Source organism: Pelophylax lessonae, assembly GCF_965119305.1.
Source record: "Pelophylax lessonae genome assembly, chromosome: 1".
NCBI classification, from domain to species: domain Eukaryota; kingdom Metazoa; phylum Chordata; class Amphibia; order Anura; family Ranidae; genus Pelophylax; species Pelophylax lessonae.
This window is the reverse complement of record NC_138768.1, coordinates 431,355,630-431,370,224: the sequence shown is the minus strand read 5'-3', so window position 1 is coordinate 431,370,224 and position 14,595 is coordinate 431,355,630. Positions and strand designations below refer to the sequence as shown.

The window sequence follows — 14,595 nt, the reverse complement described above, 5'->3', positions numbered from 1 at the left end:
TCACAAATGCTCGTTTGGCTAAATGAGCCCAAATTCCCACAGGCACACTCAAAAATCCTGCCTTTTATGGGGGCAATGGGATGTTTGATATGTTTTTATATAGGTATGAAGGGCAGGTGAGCATAATCTTTTGGCCATATAGTAGCTATATGCAGGTTTTAATAAAAAAAAAAAAAAAGAAAGGGGGGGGGGGCAACTCAATATTAATGCTTGGGATTTTGGAATGGTATGTCAGATTTTATATAGCTATGAGGGCCAGATTTGCACAGTCTTTGGACCATATAGTGTGTGTGTGTATATGTATGTATGTATGTATGTATGTATGTGTGTATATATATATATATATATATATATATATATATATATATATATATATATATATATATATATATATATATATATATATATATCCAGGTTGTAAGGAAAAACATTTTCCTTTCAATCAATTATTTGACTATTAATATGCCTTTAAACTTGCTTAAAAATGTGATTTCTCCAGAAAAAGGAATTTCCCTCTCCTCTTCTGTGCTGACCCAGCTTCTAAGCTCCTTCCTCACTTCCCTAAATAAACTTTTATGTACTGCCAGGGGTGGCGTGTAGCAGAATACTATAGAGTGTCACTTGAATTACAGCTCTGAGTCTGCAGGGACTGCTGTCATCCCATCCATGGTGCCGGCACCCTTCTGCAGTCTTAGGGCTTTTGGATGTCTATACGAGAGAGGCATTTACAAATAAATAAGACAAAAGGAAACACAGATCTGGTATAATAAAAATATTTTATTCACATTAAAACACACATTGCATTATTTTCATATACAAATATCAATAGGGTGCTCTATGCACAGCCATTCTGCAAAAGGGAGTAGCCAGTAAGTGGGGTCAGTGGTATTTGCAGGATGACTGCTCAGTCCCATCTTCCACCTTCAGATCACTGACAGACCAGTAAGAGAGTATTACACACACCCGCACTTCAACAGTGCTTTCCACTATCGGCACTATCGGTGGCTAAAGCCTGGCTGGTGTGTGTATCTGCTCACTTTCTGTTCAGTGTGTGGTATGGTAACCAAGGCAATGCATTTGGGAACCATGTCCTTTATCAAGCCTGGCTTGATATATACAGGTGCATCCCAAAACAATTAGAATATCATCAAAAAGTTCATTTGTTTCAGTAATTCAATTTAAAAAGGGAAACTCGTATACAGTAGTATATAGATTCATTACCGAGTGATATATATTTTATGCATTTCTTTCTTTTAATTTTGATAATTATGGCTTACAGCTACAACCCAAAATTCAGTATCTCGGAAAATAAAATATAATGAAAAAAGGGAAATATTGTAGACGCATGGTTGTCACACTCTAATCAGCTATTTAATTTAAAACCTCTGTAGAGGTTTTCAGAGCCTTTAAATGGTCTCTCAGTCTGGTTCAGTAGGTTGCACCATCACGGGGAAGACTGCTGACTTGACAGTTGTCCAGAAGACTGTCATTGACACCCTCCATAAGAAGGGTAAGTCACAAAAGGTCATTGCTAAAGAAGCTTGGTGTTCAGAGTGCTGTAAACAAGCATATTAATGGAAAGTTGATTGGAAGGAAAAAGTGTGGTAGGAGAAGGTGCACAAGCAACAGGGATAATTGCATCCTTGAGAGGATTTTGAAGCAAAGGCCATTCAAGAATTTGGGGGATAGTCACAAGGAGTGGACTACTGCTAGTGTCAGTGCTTCAAGAGCCACCACACACAGACATATCCAGGACATGGGCTACAGCTCTTTCATTCCTTGGGTCAAGCCACTCCTGAACCAGAGACAATGTCAGAAGCGTCTTACCTGGGCTAAGGAGAAAAATGACTGGACTGTTGCTCAGTGGTCCAAAGTTTTTTTGTTTTTTTTTTTGGATGAAAGTAAATTTTGCATTTAATTTAAAAATGAAGGCCCCAGAGTCTGGAAGAAGAGTGGAGAGGCACAGAATCCGAGTTGGATGAGGTCCAGTGTGAAGTTTCCACAGTCAGTGATCATTTGCAAAACCATGTCATCTTCTGGTGTTGGTCCGTTGTGTTTTATCAAATCCAAAGTCAGCTCAGCCCTCTACCAGGACATTGTTGAGCACTTCATGCTTCCCTTCACTGACCAGCTTTGTGGTGATGCTGATTTAATTTTTCAGCAGGACTTGGCACCTTCCCACACTGCCAAAAGTACCAATGCCTGGTTTAATGATCATGGTATCACTGAGCTTGATTGGCCAGCAAACTCGCCTGACCTAAACCCCTTAGAGCAGTGATGGCAAACCTTGGCACCCCAGATGTTTTGGAACTACATTTCCCATGATGCTCAACTACACTGCAGTGTGCATGAGAATCATGGGAAATGTAGTTCCAAAACATCTGGGGTGCCAAGGTTCGCCATCACTGCCTTAGAGAATCTGAGGGGTATTGTCAAGAGAAAGATGAGAGACACTAGAGCCAACAATGCAGACGACCTGAAGGCCGCTATCAAAGTAACCTGGGCTTCCATAATACCTCAGCAGTGCCACAGGACGTTCGCCTTCATGTTACGCCGCATTGATGCAGTAATTCATGCAAAAGGAACCCTGACCAAGTATTGAGTGCATACTATACTGTACATTGACATACCTTTCAGTAAACCAACATTTCTGTATTAAAAATCCTTTTTTTTTTATTGGTCTTATGTAATCTACTTTTCTGAGATACTGAATTTTGGCATTTCACTAGCTGTAAGCCATAATCTTCGAAATAAAATAAAGAAATGCTTGCAATGTATCACTCTATGTGTAAAGAATCTATCTAATATAGGAGTTTCACTTTTTGAATTAAATTACCTTTTTGATGATATTCTACTTTAGATGCACCTGTATATGCACACACATTAACATAGTAAGGACTCATACATAAACCTAGCCTAGAAATAATTATTTTCTTAACTGATAGTTTCTTCTTTTAATTAACCTGTTAGCAATGGCCCTGCTGTACATTATCGTCCTCCCAGGCCAGTTTGAAAAGTACAGCCATTGTAGCAGGAAAATGCCTAATATCTAAAAATCTAAAATATAGACACTTGTTTATCGACCATAGGTTGTGTATTTAATGAAATCTACATATGGTTTGGGTCCCTGGTTCAAAATAGTTTAGCAAAAATATCTGTAGTAGTATTGATTAAACTAAATACATTACTCATTAAACAAACTAAAAACTGCATCATTTTTGTCAATTTCTTTGCTTAATATGAAAAATATATATTGTTTTCAAAAATTACCAAAGAAAGGTCCCGAAGAATATGCACTTAAAAATAAAGGAGCTAAAAACCTTTTTGTATGTGAAGCTGTTCAAAAGTCACCTTTTGAGTAAAGCGCTGTGTAACCAAAGGGAAACTAAAAAGTACGAACCTCATTTTCTTAGAAACCTCGCTATGTAGCCTTTACAGATATTTTAATTATGCATTATTCTTTTTTTCAGGTGCCAACTGAAGTGGAGAAGTGCCAGGACAAAGTAGAATGCTTCAATGCTGACTTGAAAGCGGACATGGATAGGTGGCAGAATAACAAGAGACAAGATTTTCGCCAACTGCTCATGGGAATGGCTGACAAAAACATTCAATATTACGAAAAGGTTAAGAGAATAAATATTTTAGAATTCATGCATGCCATATTTTAATGTTGTGAGCTTTTTTTTTTTTTTTTTTTGACTAGCGTTCTTATTTAGAAGTATGTGTGGAACCCATTAAACTGGTAGTAAACCGCAAAAAAAATGGGTACCCTGCAGGTTTATGCCATAATATGCTAGTATGTACCGCATACTAGCACATTATGACTTACCTTTCAAAGGAAGCCCTCTGCCCTGTCACTGCTGCTTGGGGTCTGTCTTTTCCAGGTCTTCCTTCTGGGTTCATGGGCCTCGGCTGTTTGGCATTCCACGGCATACTATATGCCCTTTAATGCAGAGCGTCAATGAACATACGCAGGTGACGTCATCGGCTTTTGCCAATGTGAATATCTCCTAATTGGTGCAAGTTTAGGAGAATTTAGTTGAAAGCTTATCAGTAGGTACAAGTTAAGGTAGAGACTTTACTACTTTTTCACTCTCAAATAGCTGCTGTTATAGTTACTGTTTTTTAACTGATTACCCATGAGTTATGTTTCTTGAAAGCTGAGGCATTTCAGGCATATAGGGGTTGATTTACTAAAACTGGAGAGTGCAAAATCTGGTGCAGCTGTGCATAAAAACTGCTTCCAAGTTTTTTTTTTTTGTCAAAGCTTAAAGCGGTAGTATACCGCTTTTTTTCACTTTTAACTACAGGTAAGCCTATAATAAGGCTTACCTGTAGGTACAAATAATATCTCCTAAACCGGCACGGTTTAGGAGATATTTGCAGTGCATGCAGCCGCTCAGGTGAGCAGCGCATGCGCTCTGAAGGTCCGGCGGACCTTCAGCTTCCCTTGCCAGGAGCTTGCCGGAAAATGACTCCTGCGCGCTTTGCGCGGGAGTGACGTCATCGCGGCTTCGGCCAATCACAGCGTGTTCTAAGGTATGTAATTCATAATGAGCTAGTATGCGATGCATACTAGCTCATTATGCCTTTGTCTTGCAGGTGTTTTTTTTTTTTATTTTAGGTTTACAACCGCTTTAAGGCCCCTTTCACACATACGGTCCGTTCAGTTTATCAGTTCAGTCACGTCAAAATGTTTCAGTTTTTGTCCGTTTACATCCGTTTTTCGTCCGATCCGTTTTTTTAACGGATGAAAAATAGGGCATTCATCTGTTCCAAAAAATGGACATTGACGGAAGCAGATGAAAACGGATGTTAACGGATGATCATCAGTTTTCATCCATTTTTACATAGAGATGCATTGATGTCCGTTTTTCATCCATCAATGGATGGATGAAAAACAGACAAACGCACCGTATGTGTGAAAGGGGCCTTTTTGAACAAGCTGAAGTTAGAAGCTGATGACTGGCTGCCATGGGCAGCTGCACCCGCTTTTGCATTCTCCAGTTTTAGTAAATCACAGCACTGTGATGATATTTTTCAGATATGCAATGTGCAGGTGACTTGCGGACTAGGGTGAAAATGTGGTTATTTGATGATTGCAATTCTTTGTGCAAATCACAAAATACTTGTAAAAGGAAGGGGAGTGAGTTGCATACATTTCCATGCCAGCAGGAGTTGCTGCTAAGGAGGGTGTATTATAGCAAACCTGTTTAAGGCCCATATACACAAGCCATAATGCCTTTGGCTTGTGGGAGAAAAAAAAAAGACTTCTGATCCTAAGAATACCATATAAATTACCTTTTCATTCCTAGTAGTCATTGATGCCTAGGCTAAATTTAACAGCAACAACATGTGTCGGTAAACTCCTTATTTGTATACTGAAATCATTTTTAACCACTTCAGCCCCGGAAGGTTTGACCCCCTTAATGACCAGGCCATTTTTTGCGATTCGGAACCGCGTTGCTTTAACTGACATTTGCACGGTCATGCGATGCCATACCCAAATACAATTGATGTCCTTTTTTTCCCACAAATAGAGCTTTCTTTTGGTGGTATTCGATCACCTTTGCGGTTTTTCGTTTTTGCACTATAAACAAAAAAAGAGCGGCAATTTTGAAAAAAACACCAATATTTTCTACTTTCTGCAATAGAACATTCCCAATAAAAAAAAATCGAATTTGTTTTTTATCAGTTTAGGCCAATTTGTATTCTGCTACATATTTTTGGTAAAAGAAAAATCCCAAAAAGCGTATAATAATTGGTTTGCGCAAAAGTTATAGCATTTACAAACTATGGGATAGATTTATAAGCTTTTTATTTGTTTATTTATTTATTTTTTAGTTATGGGGGCGATCAGTGATTTTTATCGGGACTGCAACATTGCAGTGGACAAATCTGTCACTAAGTGACACTTTTTGGGGACCAGTGACATTAATACAGGGATCAGTGCTAAATAATATGCACTGTTACTGTATAAATGACACTGGCAGTGAAGGTTTTAACACTGGGGGTGATCAAGGGGTTAAATATGTTCCCTATTTGTGCTTTCTAGATCTGGGGGGGTGGATTGAACAGAGGCAAAGAGAGATCGGTGATTCAGCTTATCTGAATCACACGATCTTTCCCTGCCTCTCTGACAAGAGAGCCGTCTTGCATTGTTTACATTCCAGACGGTTCTCCTGTCGGTATTGCCGAAGATCACGGGAGCCCGGCAGCGATCGAACCCACTCCTCCCACGGTCTGCCTCCTGCTGTGTCTAATCACAGCGGGAGCGCGGCTCAGGTGGCGTGTGTGCGCCGCGGAAACCGTGTGCACATAATCACGTAGATCTGATGTGCAGCCGAGCCACCCTGCTGCAGTAAATCTGTGTGGGTCGGTCGGCAAGTGGTTAAATACATTTTTAATAAAATATAATGCATTTTATGGTATGTTTTAGTAAAAAAAAAATAAAAATTGTTCTGTTTTTAGTACAGGCTGATGCACAAATTATTAATTTTAATTGTGCAGCTGATACTGACGGTGACATTATTAATAGATGGCTCTGTTTTTAATACAGGCTGATAAATGCACAAATGATTATTTTTAATTGTGCAGCTGATACTGACGGTAACAATATTATTAGATGGCGTTGTTGATGAACAATGCAGCCTGAAGGCTTGTCTTTATGTCATTAAAATCTGCAGCCTGCATATGATCACTATGTCAGAGTTCACAGCCAGGAATGAGAGCGAACAGCCACACTAAAATGTCAGCTGCTCGCTGTCCAAGGGGAGGACGTTGATTAAGGGCTCTTTCTCACACACCCTGTCCGTCAAACGAACTCCGCTTTTCTCAGCGGGGATCGATCCGCCGATCCCCCGCTGAGCAGAAGGATGACAGCTGTGTTTCTGCGCTGTGTGCGGAGACACAGCTGTCAGTTCTCCATGCATCTCTATGGGGGAAATCGGATGGGAACGGATCGTCGGTCCGTTCTCATCCGATCCGCTGGACGGATTGAAAACAGGGCTTCCATCCGTCCAGATTTGATGGATCGGGTCGGATGTCAGCGGACATGTCTCTGCTGACATCCGATGCCCCATAGGAATGCATGGGGGGACCGTTCAGATCCGCCAAAAAAACTGACAGGCGTGTCTGAACGGTCCGCCTGTGTGAAAGGTGCCTTAGGCCCCTTTTACACAGGGTGTACGATCAAGTCCGCCTGTCAGTTTTTCACGCGGACCTTATTGGACCCTGCTTTGTCTTCTATGGAGTGGCGGATGTCAGCCGAGACATGTTGGCTCACACCTGCCACCATCCGATCCAATCCTGTCTGCCAAAAACAGACAGATGGTGGTCCTATTTTCCATCTGTCCGGCGGATTGGATGGAAACGGACAGATGATCCTTTTCCATCTGATTGCCCCATAGAGGAGAGCGGGACTGTGTCCATGTCTGCTCTGCATAGCGGACACAGACCTGTCATCTGCCTGCTCAGCTAGGATCAGCAGGGAGATCCCCCACTGAGCAAGCAGATTCCGCTTAGTGGAGGCATCTGTGTGAAAGTCTGAACATTCCTCTGCACAGTGCATTGTGCAGATTGTAGGTGAAAAAACCCCTTAATGAATCGGTTTGTTGCACCTTATGAAAACCTGACGATTTATAAATAAATTGCACTGTGAAGAATGCCTTTTCTCCTTTGGTGGCAAAGCCCGTTTTCTGATTTGCATCTCTCCATAAGGAACAAACATAATGGATACTATAGAGATGTTCTAGTATTTAATAAAAGTTACCAAAATGATTCACCATAGTTTACAAGGATGTGAAAAAAATGTCAAATATAAATGATCTAGAGACAGAATTTCATCTCTTACACTTGTTTTTTGTCCCTCTATTAGTGCCTTACTGCATGGGAGTCCATTATACCGCTGTTGCAAGATAAACCAGAGCCTAAATGAAGACCGTCTGGCGTTACGTTTGAACCTGTTGCACAATTCTTCATACAGTGTGACTAACAGCCTGAAGGACCCTTCACTTGTGTTGTTACAAAGCAAATATACCAAACTTTAACTTTTCTTGACCCCCCCATTCCCCTTTTCTAAATTTATTATGTGTGTTTACTGCTCTTCTAGAAAATTCCGACATGAAAAGCTGCTTTAACTGAGCTAAGAAAAGTCCTGGACACAATATGAAACTCACACAACCACTCCAGGGTGGAGGAGCTTTTCACTTGCGTAACACTAAGCAGAAGAGGCTTTATCTATTACAGCTGAGCCACTAAAGGAGTTTAAAGTCCCACAGCAATGCAGCTTCTCATTTTGTTTCTTCACAGAGTGTGTTTCCAGAAAAATGTTTCTATGGCGTTTACCTCTTTTTCTATATATCTTTCAGAGGACTGACATCACTGATTTTTTTGTACAGTCCTGTTGTATAGTTTCCTTTGCCTCCTTACCAGAGGTTCCAGATGTTCGCATGAACTGTGTTGGTGGCATGAAGTTCCCCCTCGATGTGCTTCATTCTTTTCCCTGAAATTTAAAGCTGTAAAAACTGCAACATGTTGATATTTCATGCCATAAAGCCAGATTAGAGCAGGAGAGTTCTGTTTACACTGGGGCCTTATCTGAAGCAGATTAAAGGGAACAACTGGTCCAGAAGTTATTTTTTTGTTAATGGTTTTGATTGTCCATGCAAAAAAACTAAAATTTAAAGTAAATATGTTTATGACTTTTTTAAAATAATAAAATACATCTGAAAAATGTGTTGTGCTTGTTATTGAAAGACCATATGCCAGTCACACACCCTACGAACACAAGGGTGAGTTGGTGATGAAGTGATTAGGTTGATGGCCCCATCCAATATAAATCAAAGCAGTATTGGGCTTCACAGGACCCCTTTTATAAGTGTGTGTCAGCTAATAGTAATGGATCAAATCAACTCGACAACTGTTTGAAGGCCACCAAAAATAACGCAGACACAAAGAGCAGCGCCAATCTAACTGCTGTATTTACAGTGGCATAGATAAATTTTATTAAAATGCACTCACAGACAGGCAAGGTAAAGGGGGCATGTAGTAAGCCACATTGTGCGGGTTCATCCTGAGGGAAGGCTGGGGTCCTTGTCATGTCATGTTGCCGGCAGTAGCTACTGACCCGAAGCTCCGGATTCCACTGGTGCTGCCTGCAACGTGACACGCTGAGGACCCCAGCCTTCCCTTAGGACGGACCCGCACAATGTGGCTTACTACATGCCCCCTTTACCCTTCCGGTCTGTAAGTGCATTTTAATAAAGTGTATCTTTGCCACTGTAAATACTGCACTTAGATCAGCGCTGCTCTTTGTGTCTGCTTTCCTTCCACAGAGCCCTTCCTACTCTGATGAGCTGGCTGCCCATCTACTGCTGTCCATCCCACCCCCCTATAAACTTTTTGAACTCTCTTAAACCTTGTAAGACTATGCAGTGAGAATATACACATTGCCATCTTGTACCACTCATTTTAACTTCTGACTCACCCCTGTCATTACTTATCAGCAGGAACCTATATAGTGCTTATCATAATACCAAAAATAATGACCTCCTTATTCATAAACTGTTTTTTGTAAAATGTTGATAGCATTTATGGGTGGACTTTAGGAGTCCACTGGAGCACAAGACATTTAAAATGCTGCCACAAAGTTCAGAGATCAGATGATGCCATTTAAAATGCTGGTGGTATGTGGGGAACAATCTTTTCAAACACACAACCTATTTCTCCTCCACTAATCCTATAAAAGAAATATGACTATTTACTGCTTCCATCTGCTTACTTGGGATTAGTAGACTCAGATCAGTACACTTCATAGCAAAATTGCCTGAATGTGACCAGAGCTTTTTTTCTGCCGCAAACGCACCGGAACGGAGTTCAGGAACCTTTGGCAACCCTGTCCTCTCCATGCTCCAGGGCCGATCCTGGGCTGGTGCATGGGGTGATTATTTAATGTGATTCAGGAGCAGCAGCGCTGCCCTGCACTGTTCGCTGCCTCCAGCACTGGATGCTAGAATCGCCTGTCGGTTGGCATCTAGCAACCAGTGACGTCACGTTATGTGGCCGAGGAGAGGACCCAGCATTCAGAGCAGAGGAGGAACTTCTTCCTCCTCCGTGCCTAGTCTGTTTTGGCTCCACCCACCTCCTCCAGCATGGCTCAGAGCCATGCCGCTGGTGACTGCTGAAGACATGCCAAAAGACTAAGAGACTGGGGGAATATTACATGAGGTAAGTACAGATTTCTGCTATCTTACCTTTATAAATTAATGTTCCCACTGCAGTCTGCTGGGGTCCAAGTGCACAAGTACCAAAGGACAGCATGGTGGGCACCAGGGGTTTAGACCTATAGGCATCGTTCACACAACCTCTATAGTGACAGCGGCCTGAAGCTAAGACATTCACCAGGCTCTGTCCATCCATCCAGGAGACAGCTCAAGTGGTTTTATTGTGGTCATAAAGAGCTCTGTGGCTGTACTTTCAAGCGGTGGTTGTTCTGTCCTCTGACCAGTAGGGGTGGAGTGCGGACAGTCAGGTGGACAGATGTAGTGGAATCTGTAGTTGGGTCCTCTGTGACTATGTGCACTGGACAGGTATGGGGGTAATCTGTGTATAGAGGAGATGATTGCTGTGTTATCAGGAGGCTCCACCCCCCTGACCACTCCATAACACAGATAGAACATGCAGAGTCAGTGTGCAGCAGGAGGGCGGGAGTTTCTGGGGAAGCACAGGGCTCAGCATGTCATCATCACAGCCTAACATCCAACCTTCATTTTATTGTGTTCTAGATAGAGTGTGGAGAGCAGTCTGTCTGGTCTTTACTTCCATTCACTTCCTATCCTGTGATTCCTGTCCTTTGACCCCACTAGAGGGAGACTTCCCCTCACTTCCTGACCATGTAAAACCAATGGGGGAGATTTCCTATTTCTGTGACACCACTGGAAGGAGACTTTTCCCCCAAAAAGGAGACTTCTCCTCCCCCCCCCCTTCCCAATTCCTAACCCTGGGACAGGAACAGCCATAAAAATATTGTCAGAGGTTTAACCCCTTTCTTGCTGAACTATAAATGTATTCTTGTCTGTGTCCCCATGTAATATGGTTCACATCATCTCCTGTAGTATGTCTGCAGTCTCTGACCCTCTCCTGTAGTATGTCTGCAGTCTCTGACCCTCTCCTGTAGTTTGTCTGCAGTCTCTGACCCTCTCCTGTAGTGTGTCTGCAGTCTCTGACCCTCTCCTGTAGTGTGTCTGCAGTCTCTGACCCTCTCCTGTAGTGTGTCTGCAGTCTCTGACCCTCTCCTGTAGTATGTCTGCAGTCTCTGACCGTCTCCTGTAGTATGTCTGCAGTCTCTGACCATCTCCTGTAGTATGTCTGCAGTCTCTGACCATCTCCTGTAGTATGTCTGCAGTCTCTGACCATCTCCTGTAGTATGTCTGCAGTCTTTGTTCCTCCCCTGTAGAAGGTCTACAGTCTCTGACCCTCTCCTGTAGTATGTCTGCAGTCTCTGACCATCTCCTGTAGTATGTCTGCAGTCTCTGACCCTCTCCTGTAGTTTGTCTGTTGTCTCTGACCATCTCCTGTAGTTTGTCTGCAGTCTCTGACCATTTCCTGTAGTTTGTCTGCAGTCTCTGACTGTCTCCTGTAGTTTGTCTGCAGTCTCTGACCCTCTCCTGTAGTATGTCTGCAGTCTCTGACCGTCTCCTGTAGTATGTCTGCAGTCTTTGACTGTCTCCTGTACTATTTGGTAACCGTGTAATTTTCACCTCTGAGGAAGGTGTGGCTGGGGGCGGGGTTGTGGGCAGAGTTGGGGTGGGGTTGTGGGCGGAGAAGGTGAGTTCCAGCACCTATTCTCTGAGGAAAAAAAGCCCTGAACGAATCTATCCCATTTTCAGCTTGGGCACCTACAAACACATAGTTGGCAAAGTCATTGGTAGTTCTTTTCCAGAACGTCACTTTTGTAACATTTTCATTTAGGATCAAGCTGGGTTTGTTTGTTCTTTATGTTAGGTTTTTTTTTTTTTTTTGCGGGGGGATTCAGCAGCAAACATTTGTTATGTGTAATGGTATGTACCCTGTTACCTGCAGGAATCACAGTAACTGCCAATGTCACCCTCCACAGAGCCACAGATATGCTGTTTATTATAAACATGCTTTGTGCACTGGTGCGCAGTCATGTTGGAACAGGAAGGAGCCATTCCCAAACTGTTCCCACAAAGTTGGGAGCATGAAATTGTCCAAAATATCTTGGTATGCTGACACCTTAAGAGTTCCCTTCACTAAGTGCCCAACCCCTGAAAAACAACCCCACACCATAATCCCTCCTCCACCAAATTATTTGGACCAGTGCACAAATGAAGGTCCATAAAGACATGGATGAGCAAGTTTGGGGTGGAGGAACCTAACTGGGCCTGCACAGAGTCCTGACAACCTGATAGAACATCTTTGGCATGAATTAGAGCTGAGACTGCGAGCCAGGCCTTCTTGTCCACATCTGTGCCTGACCTTTACAAATACGCTTCTGGAAGAATGGTCAAACATTCCCATAGACACACTCCTAAACCTTGTGGACAGCCTTCCCAGAAGAGTTGGGATGCCATTAAAGTTTATGTGTGTGTAAAGGCAGGCGTCACAATACTTTTGACAATATAGTGTATCTTTCAGATATGTCTATCGGTTGTTTTCATTGCAAAAAAAAAAAAAAAAAAAGGTTCTCTTGGAAAATCATTTTACCAAATATTACGCTCTATCACCAAAACAAATATCTCTGACGCTGCTGTAACTGTAATGTGAATCACATTACCCTAAATTAAAACGAACGATGTACAGCGTTTACCCATATGTTACAGCAAATAATTAAATCAATAGATAATGTACATCAAATATACAGTATCTCACAAAAGTGAGTACACCCCTCACATTTTTGTAAATATTTTATTATACCTTTTCATGTGACAGCACTGAAGAAATGACACTTTGCTACAATGTAGAGTAGTGAGTGTGCAGCTTGTATAACAGTGTAAATTTGCTGTCCCCTCCAAATTACTCCACACACAGCCATTAATGTCTAAACCGCTGGCAACAAAAGTGAGTACACCCCTAAGTGAAAAAGTCCAAATCGAGCCCAATTAGCCATTTTCCCTCCCTGGTGTCATGTGACTTGTTAGTGTTACAAGATGTCTCAGGTGTGAATGGGGAGCAGGTGTGTTAAATTTGGTGTTATCGCTCTCACTCTTTCATACTGATCACTGGAAGTTCAACATGGCACTTCATGGCAAACTCTCTGAGGATCTGAAAAAAAGAATTGTTGCTCTACATAAAGATTGTCTAGGCTATAAGAAGATTGCCAAGACCCTAAAAACTGAGCTGCAGCATGGTGGCCAAGACCATACAGTGCTTTAACAGGACAGGTTCCACTCAGAACAGGCACGTTCTCACCGTCATATATAGAGGTTGTCTTTGAGAAATAGACGTATGAATGCTGGCAGCATTGCTGCAGAGGATGAAGGGGTGGGGGGTCAGCCTGTCAGTGCTCAGACCATACGCCACACACTGCATCAAATTGGTCTGCATGGCTGTCATCCCAGAAGGAAGCCTCTTCTAAAGATGATGCACAAGAAAGACCACAAACAGTTTGCTGAAGACAAGCAGACTAAGGACATGGATTACTGGAACCATGTCCTGTGGTCTCATGGGACCAAGATAAACTTATTTGGTTCAGATGGTGTCAAGCGTGTGTGGCGGCAACCAGGTGAGGAATACAAAGACAAGTGTGTCTTGCCTACAGTCAAGCATGGTGGTGGGAGTGTCAGGGTCTGGGGCTGCAGGCGCTACAGTTCATTGAGGGAACCGTGAATGCCAACCTGTACTGTGACATACTGAAGCAGTGCATGATCCTCTCCCTTTGGAGACTGGGACGCAGGGCAATATTCCAACATAACGACCCCAAACACACCTCCAAGACAACCACTGCCTTGCTAAATAAGATGAGGGTAAAGGACCTAAACCTTACTGAGCATCTGTGGGATATCCTCAAACGGAAGGTGGAGGAGCGCAAGGTCTCTAACATCCACCAGCTCCGTGATTTCGTCATGGAGGAGAGGAAAAGGACTCCAGTGGCAACCTGTGAAGCTCTGGTGAACTCCATGCCCAAGAGGTTTAAGGCAGTGCTGGAAAATAATGGTGGCCATACAAAATATTGACACTTTGGGCCCAATGTGGACATTTTCACTTAGGGGTGTACTCACTTTTGTTGCCAGCGGTTTAGACATTAATGGCTGTGTGTTGAGTTAGTTTGAGGGGACAGCAACACTGTTATACAAGCTGTACACTCACTACTTTACATTGTAGCAAAGTGTCATTTCTTCAGTGTTGTCACATGAAAAGATATAATAAAATATTTACAAAAATGTGAGGGATGTACTCACTTTTGTGGGATAATGTATATACAGTAAATTCATACTGTAAAGTGCAAGTAACCAATCAATAAACAAATATAGTTTATAATCTAAAGTGTGATTTTTATAAAGAAATTCTTTCTTTCACTTTTATATGAGCTTTGGAACATTGGTCACAGGATATAATATTCATTGTTATTCTCTA

General features: G+C 42.3%; 1 protein-coding gene across 2 annotated transcripts in view; it reads left to right on the top strand.

Annotated features, from left to right (window-relative positions):
* SNX30 (sorting nexin family member 30) overlaps positions 1-8,678 on the top strand; it is a 125,696-nt gene extending 117,018 nt beyond the window's left edge. For both annotated transcript variants that reach the window (XM_082255845.1, XM_082255844.1), the window contains exons 8-9: positions 3,471-3,623; positions 7,877-8,678. In XM_082255845.1, coding sequence (XP_082111971.1) covers positions 3,471-3,623; positions 7,877-7,936 — 213 coding nt within the window. In that variant the 3' untranslated portion in view covers positions 7,937-8,678. The remainder of the gene's footprint in view (positions 1-3,470; positions 3,624-7,876) is intronic.
* Positions 8,679-14,595: the final 5,917 nt, after the last annotated feature.